Here is a 13,422-nt window from a genome sequence, read left to right on the forward strand (position 1 = left end):
TGATTGGCTCAGTGGTCAGTGGGCCTTTGGTCGCAGAGATCTTGCACTGGCTTTCCTCCTGTCAGGTCAAATCCTGACACCTCACCAAGATTCTACCCACTGATTCTATCCTCAACTTCTACAGCCCTAAAATATTCCAATCCAGAATCCTTTAATAGATGTAAAAGCTCATCTCAGTGCTGTCTGCTCCCAATGTCACTGGGTCATGGCAGTGATGCTGCAAGCTCCCTGGCTGATGCTCATGTTGTGGTCCAACACTGGAGCGGTCCCTAGTCCTCATGGGAGGAACTGTGGAGTTGGCAGGTGGGGCTGGCATGTCTGTTCACACAAAGGCCAGGCTGAGGTCTCACCATCTGCCCCACCTTCCGAAGATTTTGGTTCAATCTCTTCATGACATTCATATTCTCAGAATGCTACTGCTATTTATAAAACACTACAATCACAATTTTATACAACGTTGATTCAAACTTGACAACAGAAATAGTAAAAAGAGAAAAAAATTTCAAGTGATTGTTGATGTCAACGTGAACTGCATATTGTAGATATCTTTCATGCACGAGAGTAGCAGCGAGTATAGTAGGTGCATTGATTATAGTTTGAACTAGGAGAATGTTCCCCACTGTAACTAGCAGCAGCAGCAATTCATATATAGATACGGGTTCTACTCAGTTTACGTCTTAATTAGCAGCATTAGATTCCACATAATCCTTTAAAAAATTGCCAATTAGAAAGTTTTCTTCAGGAGCAGACACAAGCAAGCGTGTTACTAAAACCTGTGATGTGGTTTTGTAAATTCTTTTCCCCGTTTCTCTATAAATAAGGAATGTTTAATCATTCAGACAGAGCCTATTTAATAAGGGACTGCATCTCAGTCAGAGATTCTCTTATATCCCACTCTTGACACAACGCAAACTCAGCTCCAATTATTCAGTTTTAGTCTCTTCCAGTATCTGCGGAAGGTTTTGGTCTTTCTTCAGAGAGACAGGTTTGGCCCCATTGGAAGGTTCCAGGGGTTTGGCCTCATTGGTGAGGTAGCTGCCCTTGTGTCGGTAATAGTAGAGGAACAGCAAGACCAATAGCGCGAGGATAACGAAGAGGATGACTGCTACAATGACTAGCACAGAACAGGATAGCAACAAGATTAGTGCAAAAATCAAAACACATCATTACAATTCATCCTGGTACTGACCCTAGTACCCCCAAAACTGGATTGCTCATTCTCAGAAAATATTCCAATTATATGTTTTTTTTCACTGTTTTGGGTTAAAACATTTGGTCAAACGAACAAAATATATTTCCCAGCCCCAGAATCAGTTTCCTTGGTCTCAATCTTCCTTCTCCTTTCTTGCCCGTATCCTCTTGGTCTCAGAAACTTGGGTTTCTGCTCAAACAAAGATGGACAGGGTGAGGATGAAGGGGCCATTCTACCCCAGTAGCATTAAGCCCCAGTGGGGACATCAAAGCCCACCAACAAAGCAAACAAGACCCAAGGGACATCCTTCACAACCTCCCATGGGTTTGCTTTGTTTAACAGATGGCAGCAAGAAACAATGGTTCAGAGGTGAGGCTGCTGCCCACTGACCAAAGCCCAAGTTGTGCCCTGATGCTTGTTTCAGGCCCACAGCCAAACAGGAGCATGGAGGCTGAAGCAGGACGAGCTGAACACAGCACGGACAGTGAGGGAGAATGATCAGGACTCAAGTCAGTGCACACAGCAATGAGACAGAAATAAAGAAAATCCTGTCAATCTTGAGAAATGCATGGAAGGTTTTACAACTACATGATCAAAATTAAAATGACTGCAGGGTAACAGCTCAAAACTCTAAACAGGCTCCCACTAAAATTAACTTCCCACTATATCCCATAATAACAGGGACCGGATCAGTACTCACCTCCAATGATAGCTCCAGTCAGGTAATCGTATCCAAATAGTGGAGTGCCTGAAAAGCAAAACTTTTGGGTAATATTCCTCCATTGGGACTCAGGCTGCACCATTCCATACTCCCCAACATCCCATCAATCAGTCAACAACAGGGGGTGAGGGGGCAAGGGGCAACGAGACAGACAAAGGGAGGGAGAAGGGCAGGAAAGGGAAGTGAGAGGCAGGAGGAGTGGGAAGTGAGGGGCAGGAAGAGAGGGGAGTGAGGCCAGGAGGGGAGGAGTGAGGGGCAGAGGGAGGGGAGTGAGGCCAGGAGGGGAGGAGTGAGGGGCAGGAGGAGGGGAGTGAGGCCAGGAGGGGAGGAGTGAGGGGCAGAGGGAGGGGAGTGAGGCCAGGAGGGGAGGAGTAAGGGGCAGAGGGAGGGGAGTGAGGCCAGGAGGGGAGGAGTGAGGGGCAGGAGGAGGGGAGTGAGGGGCAGAGGGAGGGGAGTGAGGGGCAGAGGGAGGGGAGTGAGGGGCAGAGGGAGGGGAGTGAGGCCAGGAGGGGAGTGAGGCCAGGAGGGGAGGAGTGAGGGGCAGGAGGAGTGGAATGAGCGGCAGAGGGAGGGGATTGAGGCCAGGAGGGAAGGAGTGAGGGGCAGAGTGAGTGGAATGAGCGGCAGAGGGAGTGGAGTGAGGGGCAGAGGGAGTGGAGTGAGGGGCAGAGGGAGGGGATTGAGGCCAGGAGGGGAGGAGTGAGGGGCAGAGGGAGGAGATGGGGAAGGCGGAGGTGAAAGATCTAGAATGAAGGGATTGAAGGATATTCGGAGGGGGGGGGGGAGAAGAGGAGGAGGAGAAAGTGAATGGGGCAGGGAAAAGATGGCACAGGAAGGGTGGGGAAGGAGGTTATTCTTCTAGAAGCTTAAAGTCCAAACACTGAGAGCCAGGAATTATCTCTGAGGCTGTGGTCTTTGCAGGAAGCCAGCATTTATTGCCCATCCACGTCACCTTTGGTCTGGAGTCACATATTGGCCAGGTCAAATAAGGATGGCAGACTTCCCCCCTTAAAGGGCATTACTGAACCAGGTTTTTCCTGGTGATTGACAACAATTTCATGGTCATCATTAGGTCATTTTGTTCACACATTTATTGAATTTACATTCCACCATTTGCCATGACAGGATTTGAACCTGGGTCCCCAGAATGTTAGCTGGATCTTGAGGCCATCAACTCCCTAAGGTTCCACTTTTTCCTTACCCTCAAATGTTGGCCAACATCATCTCACTCATCCCACTCCTGTACCCTACCTGTATCCCCATATCTCTAACCACCTCCCCCATCCTCAGCTCTAAACTATTAGCCTCACTTCCCCACACTCCCTCAACACTCTCTCCTTCTCTCTTCCCATTACCCACTCACTCCCCCTCCCCCCCTACACACACTGCCTACCTTCCCCCACACACCTCTCCCCATCCCTCCATTCTTTTCCCACCCCATACTCTCACTTACTCCCGACTCCCTCTGCGATAATCACCCTGCCTGCCATCTCTCTCTCTCCCCCCCCCCATTTTGCCCACTTCCATTGCTTGCCCTCTCTCTCCCACTCATCCTTTCCCCCCACTTCCCCTTTCCCTACCTACTCTCTTCCCCTCTTTTCCCACTCTCCCTGTCTACCCTGCCTGTCCCCCTCCACTTACCCCCCTCCTGCCTGCCCTGTCTCCCCCACCCACTAACTCACCTGTTCGCCCCCTCTTTCCCCTTACCTTGTCTCTCCGCCTTCACTCCTCTCCACCTGCCTTCCTCCCCTTCCTCTAATCCACCCTCCTCCCATACCTCTAGCCGCTGTCACATTCCCTGCTAAGCCCTAGCCCAGTGTTAAGTGCAAAAATCCAGACCAGCCATTGCTACATTAAAAAGCTGATGAAATGATGGCGCTTGATGCATCTAAAACAGGAACATTGAGATTGTGATGGTGCTTCTGTACCTGGTTGCGGAGCCCAAGGATCTTCATCCAGAAGGACTGACGATAGAATTATGGGGACAGCCCCACAGTTTGATTCCACCAACTCCCCCAAAACCTCCACAGTTTGGTTGGTGTTTGTTCTCAGGGCTGCCTTTAATGGGGCAATTCCATTGAAGTTGACTCCAGCCAAGCACCCAGTGAAACCTGGACTGTTAAACCGCTGGATCTCAGGATCCAGAACACCTATCTCTGTAGGAAATCAGTGAAATAAGAGAAATTAGCAGAGATAGCAAGGGCTGGTTTTCATTCTCAGATCACATTCAAACTTATTCTTCTCTTCAAAGGGAAATAAATGAAGCAATCAACTTCTCTTCCAAAAGGTGGCTATCACATTGGATCCTAGGTCATGGTCTATTGTAGAATTCAGACGGTTTTCAACAATTACCAAATTTGACTTGATTATGCAAACAAGGAATTAAAACACAATTCTGATTGGTGATCAGTTGTCAAACAGCTTCTCGAGGGAGGAGGCAATATGCTCCTGGTCTTTCTTGTCACAATATCTAGAATTTACAAGGCCAGGGGATAAGTTCTTAAGTGAAACATATTGGAGTCAAGAAGCTGAGTCATAATCTAAAAATTAGAGCCAACCTTTTAGGAGGGAAATTCAGAAAACACTTTCGCACATGACCTGACCCTCAGCACTGACCTTGCGCCAGTGCAGCACTCCCTCAGCACTGAACTTCCGATATTGCAACGCTCTCTCAGCACTGACCCTCCGACAGGGCGGCGCACCCACAGCACTGACCCTCCGACAGTGCAGCGCTCCCTCAATACTGACCCTCCGACAGTGCGGCGCTCCCTCAGCACTGACCCTCCGACAGTGCAGCGCTCCCTCAATACTGACCCTCCGACAGTGCGGCGCACCCTCAGCACTGACCCTCCGACAGTGCAGCGCTCCCTCAATACTGACCATCCAACAGTGCAGTTGAGATTTATTGAGTGTCATGTTATCAAACAAGAATAATGTACATTTTTACACAATAATAAACTGTAAAAATTTGAAAAATGTACATCTTTTAAAGTGTAACATGCTGGGCAGCTGGAAGGAAAGATATGGCTGAGTCAAGGTCCAACTGAGATCAGGATGAACAGAGAAGGTGCAGAAAACGAGAACCTCACCCATCACTCGACCCAGGAAGAGGGACCTCGGCGAATCAAATTTCTTATCGCCCCAGAGAGAAATCTTGTCGCGGACAATCGGACGGTCATCCACCTGAGGGAAAATCAGAATTGGACACCGTTAAACATAAAGCCTTGCTCTTCATGGACTGTTAGAGGCTGCATGGAGCCAGCAACTGCTGGTGGCACCCATGGAGCAGGATAGGGGAAGGTGGGGTGTCAGGGGGAGGGGAGAATTATGGAGGCATAGGGTGAAAGAGTGTTGCGGGCAGTGGAGTGTCAGAGATGAGGATATCGGGTGGGTTGAGGAATGTCGGAGGGGGTGGGTGGTGTGGGGGAGGAGGGGGATTATTGAATGGAGGAGGAGTAAGGGAGTGTCGGGAGGCCAGTGTCGGAGGAGGGGGTACACAGCACTGTGCCATGGGCTGTCTGGTTATACTGTGAGTGGTACCTGTGTGTAGATGTCCCGGTCTCGCCGGGTGATGTTGACCCAATGAGCTTTGTCGTCAGCCACATTTTCCTTGACCAGGATCCTGGTGTATGGGTTGGGGAAGGAGCCGAGCTGGTACCGAAGCACCAAGCTCCCTGTCAGGGACAGAGGCAAGAGACTAATTGTAAAGATGGTCCAACATAATCATTCAGCAGCCGACACAAGATGTTGACCCAATGGCAAGAGCTGAAATCCAGAACACTCTAATCAGCAGAGCTCAGGAGCAGAAGGATCCTTGGGACGGGGGAAGGGGATCCCGCAGCTGGAGGGGATCCCGCAGCTGGAGGGGATCCCAGGGAGGGGAGGGTGTTGACAGAGAGAGTACACAATCATGTAACTGAACCGCTTTTAATTATTTCCAATTGTATTGATAGGAAGAAATGGTAGCAGAAATCAGCGTACTTTAACTGTCAGGGGTATTGAAAATACAGGCATGTCTGATTGGTCATCTTTTCACTCTCACTGATTTCCCTTCACATTTACAGAAACAGCAGAGAAAGTCTGACGTGACAGAATTACACATGACAGGCATTTTAATCTGTCTGAGTGTTAATATTCGTGTCAACACGCATATCGAGCTTCATCAACCAATGAATATAGTTACACTAACCATGCATTTCTTTTAGATGTTCACTTACCATCATGTTTGATGATCACAGCAAGATAATCTCTGGAGAAGGAGCTGATGTACATGAGGACACTTGGTGTCTGTGACGTCTTGAAACTGAAGATAATTTCCTCACTGGTCGAGTTAAAACTGTGACTGAGTGGAACCATCATATTTGCAAATGCTCCTGCTGCTGCTGTGAACGGTGTCTGGAAACCGTAACGAACATAGGTTCCTGGTTCAAAATACCCACCAATAACTGGAAACAGACACATCACAGTCAATACCAGGAAGAACAGTCGGCATTCAATAAGTCTTGGATAAGCAACCCTCACTCTGACACATCGCCCTCCATGCCTTGACTGTACTAATGACAATGGGGTTCCGGCAGTGGTCCATAACTGTCCTCATCTTATCCATGAACAACAGGTTAATAAGAGGGCACTTTGCCTGGGAGTCCTCAATATCCAGCCATATTGAGTTTGAATTGTTACCTACCCAATCACAGACAAAGGACAGCAGGGAACTTAACTGATACCTCCTGATGTCTGGGAAATCAACTCCTTCCCCTCCTTGAGGCAACTGCAATTTAGTAAGTTTGATGAGAGGCCGCCCATGATGCCAGACAAAGGAACCAAACCACCCCATAAGCTTCCTCAGCGTTGACCTGGGAAACATTATAGGGAGCATACGGATGGGATAAAGCAAACGAGGAAGAATCTCCATCTTAATGAGAGATATTCGGCCCAGCCATAAAATTGGAAGAGCCTCCCATCTCTGGAGATCTCGCCTAATATTGTCGAGCAAGTGAGCAAAGTTAGTCCGAAATAACAGATCAAACTCGGGGGTAATAAAAATGCCTAGGAACCGGAACCCTGCCCATGACCATTTAAAAGGGAACTTAGGGCCACCTTCAACTTCTGTCACATCCTTAAGGTTCCCCAAAGGCAGAGCCTCCGATTTTGCAAAGTTAATCTTATATCCTGAAACAGTCCCAAATGGATTGATAGATTATATCAAACGGGGTACTGAGGTAATTAGATTTTATAACAATAGAAGGACATCATCTGCATACAGTGTAATCTTGAGTGCCCTCGATCCCACTTCCGGAGCGGTTATGTGGACGTTCTGACGAATGGCCTCTGCCAGCGGCTCTATCACCAACATAAACAACAACGGTGAGAAGGGGCAGCCTTGCCGACTACCCCGACCAATCCTAAAATTCCCAGACTTCACCCCGTGGGTGATGAGCGCGGCCAGAGGGTGGTGATATAAAACCTCCACCCACCCAGCAAAGACCCCACCCAACCCAAACTGTTCTAAGACAGAAAAAAGATACGGCCATTCCACCCGGTCAAATGTTTTCTCTGCATCTAAGGAAATCACCAAACCCTGAATCGATCGTTGCTGACAAACTTGGACCACATTCAACAACTTTCTAACATTATTAAAGGACCTACAGCCCCTTATAAAGCCTGTCTGGTCTCTTTAAGAATATGGGACAACACCTTTTCCAATCTCAGCGCCAGGATCTTGGACAGAATCTTGAAATCTGAATTTAATAGAGAAATGGGCCTGAATGAGGCACAATCTTCAGGAACCTTCCCCTTCTTAAGAATTAAGGAAATATTAGCTTCCCTCAAAGATGGTGGCAGGCATTCATGCACATAGGAGTGATTGTACATCTCCAACATTGGCCCTGACAGAATCCCTATAATCTCCTTATAAAACTCACCCGGAAGACCATCAGGGCCAGGTGCTTTCCCACTCTGAAGTTGCCCAGCTGCCTCCTGTATTTCCTGAACTGTCAAGGGGGCATTAAGGAGAGAGGCCTGTTCCAAGGTTACCCCTGGAAGGTCCAGGTTCTTAAAAATGGGCTCCATTTTAGCCCTCCTGTCCTCGCAACCTTCAGACCAATACAACTCAGAGTAAAAGCTCCGAAAAGCCTGATTAATCTTTTTAGCATCATATGTAAGGACCCCGGCGCTGATTCTGATTGCAGTAATGGATTGGGGAGCATGCTTTTTCCTCGTCAGGTATGCTAAATACTTCCCTGGCCTATCCCCATATTTGTCTAGCAAAAGCAAGTTCTTTCTTTGCGTTTTGTGTCAGTATTGAATTCAAGGCAGCCCGAAGGGCCGTAATCGGCTGCAGTCAGTCACTGAAGGCCGCGCAAAATGTGCCGCCTCGGCAGCTTTCAACCGTGTCTCAAGTAGACGCTGCTGTTCCTCCTTCTGTCAATTCCAGCTAGCCGAATAGGAAATAGCTAATCCCCTAGCAAAGGCCTTAGCAGTCTCCCATAGCATGGATGGGAGGTAGGTTTGCTAGCACTCTTCAGGGGGGGGTTTAAACTAATTTGGCAGGGGCATGGGATCCGGACTTGTAGTCCAGCAATTTGGTTAGCTGTTTTTCAGGATGTCCAAGAATGTTGGGAGGCTGTGGAGAAGGTAGCACTGACAGGGAATATTGCGGACACAGAGATGGGGTAAAGTGTGCATACTTCAACGCAAGGAGTATCACAAATAAGGTGGGTGAACTTAAGGCGTGGATTGGTACTTGGGACTACGATGTTGTGGCCATCACGGAAACATGGATAGAAGAGGGACAGGAATGGTTTTTGGAGGTTACTGGTTACAGATGTTTCAGTAAGATTAGGGAGGGTGATAAAAAAGGTGGGGGTGTGGCATTGCTAATTAGAAATGGTATAACGGCTGCAGAAATGCAGTTTGAGGGGGATCTGCCTTTGGAAGTAGTATGGGCTGAAGTCAGAAATAGGAAAGGAGCAGTCATCTTGTTGGGTGTTTACTATAGGCCCCCCAATAACAGCAGAGATGTGGAGAAACAGATTGGGAAACAGATTTTGGAAAGGTGCAGAAGCCACAGGGTAGTAGTCATGGGCGATTTCAACTTCCCAAATATTGATTGGAACCTCTTTAGATCGAGTAGATTGGACAGGGCGGTGTTTGTGCAGTGTGTCCAGGAAGCTTTTCTAACTCAGTATGTAGATTGTCCGACCAGAGGGGAGGCCATATTGGATTTGGTACTCAGTAACGAACCGGGACAAGTGATGGGCCTGTTAGTGGGTGAGCATTTTGGTGATGGTGACCACAATTCTGTGACTTTCACCTTGGTTATGGAGAGAGATAGGTGTGTGCAACAGGGCAGGTTTTACAATTGGGAGGAAGGATAAATACAATGATGCAAGACAGGATCGGAGGAGCATAAATTGGGAGCATAGGCTGTCTGGGAAGGATGTCGTTGAAATGTGGAACTTTTTCAAGGAACAGATATGATGTGTCCTTGATATGTATGTACCTGTCAGGCAGGAAAGAGATGGTCGTGTGAGGGACCCTTGGTTGACGAGGGAGGTTGAATGTCTAGTAAAGAGGAAGAAGGAGGCTTACATAAGGATGAGGAAACAAGCCAGGAGGGAGCTGAAGAAAGGAATTAGGAGAGCTAAGAGAGGGCATGAAAAATCTTTAGCGGGTAGGATCTTTATGCATATGTGAGAAACATGAGAATGACGAGAACGAGGGTAGATCCGATCAATGACAGTAGTGGGAGACTTTGTATTGAGTCGGAAGAGATAGGAGAGGTCTTGAATGAGTACTTTTCTTCAGTATTTACAAATGAGGGGGACCGTATTGTTGAAAAGGAGAGTATGAAACGGACTGGTAAGCTAGAGGAGATACTTGTTAGGAAGGAAGATGTGTTGGGCATTTTGAAAAACTTGAGGATAGACAAGTCCCCCGGGCCTGATGGGATATATCCTAGGATTATGTGGGAAGCAAGAGAGGAAATTGCAGAGCCGTTGGCAATGATCTTTTCGTCCTCACTGTCAATGGGGGTGGTGCCAGGGGACTGGAGAGTGGCGAATGTTGTGCCCCTGTTCAAAAAAGGGAATAGAGATAACCCCGGGAATTACAGGCCAGTTAGTCTTACTTCGGTGGTAGGCAAAGTAATGGAAAGGGTACTGAGGGATGGGATTTATGAGTATCTGGAAAGACACTGCTTGATTAGGGACAGCCAGCACGATTTGAGAGGGGTAGGTCTTGCCTTACAAGTCTTACTGAATTCTTTGAGGAGGTGACCAAGCATGTGGATGAGGGTAGAGGAGTGGATGTAGTGTACATGGATTTTAGTAAGGCATTTGATAAGGTTCCCCATGGTAGGCTTATGCGGAAAGTCAGGAGGCATGGGATAGTGGGAAATTTGGCCAATTGAATAGAGAACTAGCTAACCGGTCGAAGTCAGAGAGGATGGTGGATGGTAAATATTCAGCCTGGAGACCAGTTACGAGTGGAGTTCCGCAGGGATCAGTTCTGGGTCCTTTGCTGTTTGTAATTATTATTAATGACTTGGAAGAGGGAGTCAAAGGGTGGGTCAGTAAATGTGCAGACGATACGAAGATTGGTGGAGTTGTGGACAGTGAGGAAGGCTGTTGTTGGCTGCAAAGGGACTTAGATATGATGCAGAGCTGGGCTGAGGAGTGGCAGATGGAGTTCAACCCTGCCAAGTGTGAGGTTGTCCATTTTGGAAGGACAAATAAGAATGCGGAATACAGAGTTAACGGTAGGATTCTTAGTAAGGTGGAGGAACAGAGGGATCTTGGGGTCTATGTACATAGCTCTTTGAATGTTGCCACTCAGGTGGATAGAGCTTATCAGAAGGGCTATGGTGTATTGCGTTCATTAGCAGAGGGATTGAATTCATGAGTCGTGAGGTGATGTTGCAGCTGTACAGGACCTTGGTAAGGCCACCTTTGGAGTACTGTGTGCAGTTCTGGTTGCCTCACTTCAGGAAAGATGTAGAAGCTTTGGAGAGGGTGCAGAGGAGATTTACCAGGATGTTGCCTGGAATGGAGAATAGGTCTTACGAGGATAGGTTGAGAGTGCTTTTCTCATTGTTACGGAGAAGGATGAGGGGTGACTTGATAGAGGTTTATAAGATGATCAGGGGAATAGAGTAGACAGTCAGAGACTTTTTCCCCGGGTACAACAGAGTGTTACAAGGGGACATAAATTTAAGGTGAAGGGTGGAAGGTATAGGGGGGATATCAGGGGTAGTTTCTTTACCCAGAGAGTGGTGGGGGCATGGAATGCGCTGCCTGTGGGAATGGCAGAGTCAAAATCATTGGTGACCTTTAAGCTGCAATTGGATGGGTACATGGATAGGTGCTTAAGCTACGACAAATGTTCGGCACAACATCGTGGGCCGCAGGGCCTGTTCTGTGCTGCATTGTTCTATGTTCTACTAGCCATGCCTGAGGTGATAGTCAAGAATTCCTGAAACTCCTTCAAAAAGTATTCCACAAATTTGGAATCCTTAAGGAAATCATGTCTCACAAACTTGATTGAGATTTTTGAAGAAGTAACAAAGAAGATCAATAAGGGCAGAGTTTTAGGGTTTAGGTTTGCTCGCTGAGCTGTAGGTTTGATATCCAGACATATCATTACCTGGCTAGGTAACATCATCAGTGGCAACCTCCAAGTGAAGCGTGGGCAGAGTGGTAGATATGATCTATATGGACTTCAGTAAGGCGTTTGAAAAGTTTCCCAATGGGAGACTAATTAGCAAGGTTAGATCTCATGGAATACAGGGAGAACTAGCCATTTGGATACAGAACTGGCTCAAAGGTAGAAGAGAGAGGGTGGAGGTGGAAGGTTGTTTTTCAGTCTGGAGGCCTGTGACCAGTGGAAGGCCACAAGGATCGGTGCTGGGCCCTCTACTTTTTGTCATTTACATAAATGATTTGCATGCGAGCATAAGAGGTACAGTTAGTGAGTTTGCAGATGACACCAAAATTGAAGGTGTAGTGGACAGCAAAGATGGTTACCTCAGATTACAACAGTATCTGGACCAGATGGACCAATGGGCTGAGAAGTGGCAGATGGAGTTTAATTCAGATAAATGCGTGGTGCTGCATTTTGGGAAAGCAAATCTTAGCAGGTCGTATACACCTTAATGGTAAGGTCCTAGGGAGTGTTGCTGAACAAAGAGACCTTGGAGTGCAGGTTCATAGCTCCTTGAAAGTGGAGTCGCAGGTAGATAGGATAGTGAAGAAGGCGTTTGGTATGTTTTCCTTTATTGGTCAGAATATTGAGTACAGGAGTTGGGTGGTCATGTTGCGGCTGTACAGGACATTGGTTAGGCCACTGTTGGAATATTGCGTGCAATTCTGGTCTCCTTCCTATCAGAAAGATGTTGTGAAACTTGAAAGGGTTCAGAAAAGATTTACAAGGATATTGCCAGGGTTGGAGGATTTGAGCTGTAGGGGGAGGCTGAACAGGCTGGGGCTGTTTTCCCTGGAGTGTCGGAGGCTGAAAGGTGACCTAATAGAGGTTTACAAAATTATGAGGGGCATGGATAGGATAAATAGACAAAATCTTTTCCCTAGAGTCAGGGAGTCCAGAACTAGAGGGCATAGGTTTAGAGTGAGAGGGGAAAGATATAAAAGAAATCTAAGGGGCAATTTTTTCATGCAGAGGGTGGTACATGTATGGAATGAGATGCCACAGAATGTGGTGGATGCTGGTATAATTGCAACATTTAAGAGGCATTTGGATGGGTATATGAATAGGAAGGATTTGGAGGGATATGGGCCGGGTGCTGGCAGGTGGGACTAGATTGGGTTGGGAGATCTGATCGGCATGGACAGGTTGGACCGAAGGGTCTGTTTCCATGCTGTACATCTCTATGACTCTATGAGAAAAGGGTCCAAACGCCAGTGTGGCAAACCTAACCCTTCATTCTTGGCCTTAACCTCCAAATATACCTCCACGTGATCAGAGATAGCTATATTCCCAATTTTACAACCCATAATCAAAACCAGGAGGGTCGAGGGAGCCAGAAAGAGGTCAATCCTCATGTGACATTTATGTGGGTTTGAAAAAAAAACCCCCTGCCGGTAGGGTGAAGAAATCTCCAAATATTCACCAGCCCCAACTCCTCGCATAAGTCAACCACCTGCTTCACCTGAGAAGAAATAGTTGGGGGCCCACAAGGCATCCTGCCCACTGTCGCATCCAAAAGACAATTAAAATTCCCCCCCCCACTATAATACTGTGCCGTGTTCCAAAAGCACTCAGCTTAGAGAAAGCACTAATCAAAAATTTGAGGGGATGCGCAGAAGGACAGTAGACATTTAAAATGCCATATTCCTCCCCATGTATCAGGGCTTTAAATATCACAAACCATCCTTGCTCATCTTTCACCTGCTCCAATAATGTGAACGCAAGATTTTTCTGGATAAGTACCACCACTACTTTTAGTAGTGAAGGATGAGAAGAATACCTGGTCATAACCCCCCCTGTTGTAATTTCA

General features: G+C 47.4%; 1 protein-coding gene across 1 annotated transcript in view; it reads right to left on the reverse strand.

The window, feature by feature from the left end:
- Positions 1-518: 518 nt before the first annotated feature.
- cntnap1 (contactin associated protein 1) overlaps positions 519-13,422 on the reverse strand; it is a 74,221-nt gene continuing 61,317 nt past the window's right edge. Inside the window, exons 19-24 of the mRNA XM_060849057.1 lie at positions 6,131-6,358; positions 5,454-5,587; positions 5,003-5,096; positions 3,842-4,069; positions 1,893-1,940; positions 519-1,114 (exon numbers count right to left, since the gene is read on the reverse strand). Of these exons, the coding sequence (XP_060705040.1) occupies positions 924-1,114; positions 1,893-1,940; positions 3,842-4,069; positions 5,003-5,096; positions 5,454-5,587; positions 6,131-6,358 (923 nt within the window). The 3' untranslated portion in view covers positions 519-923. The remainder of the gene's footprint in view (positions 1,115-1,892; positions 1,941-3,841; positions 4,070-5,002; positions 5,097-5,453; positions 5,588-6,130; positions 6,359-13,422) is intronic.

This window comes from Hemiscyllium ocellatum, chromosome 32 (assembly GCF_020745735.1).
Source record: "Hemiscyllium ocellatum isolate sHemOce1 chromosome 32, sHemOce1.pat.X.cur, whole genome shotgun sequence".
In the NCBI taxonomy this organism is placed as follows: Eukaryota; Metazoa; Chordata; class Chondrichthyes; order Orectolobiformes; family Hemiscylliidae; genus Hemiscyllium; species Hemiscyllium ocellatum.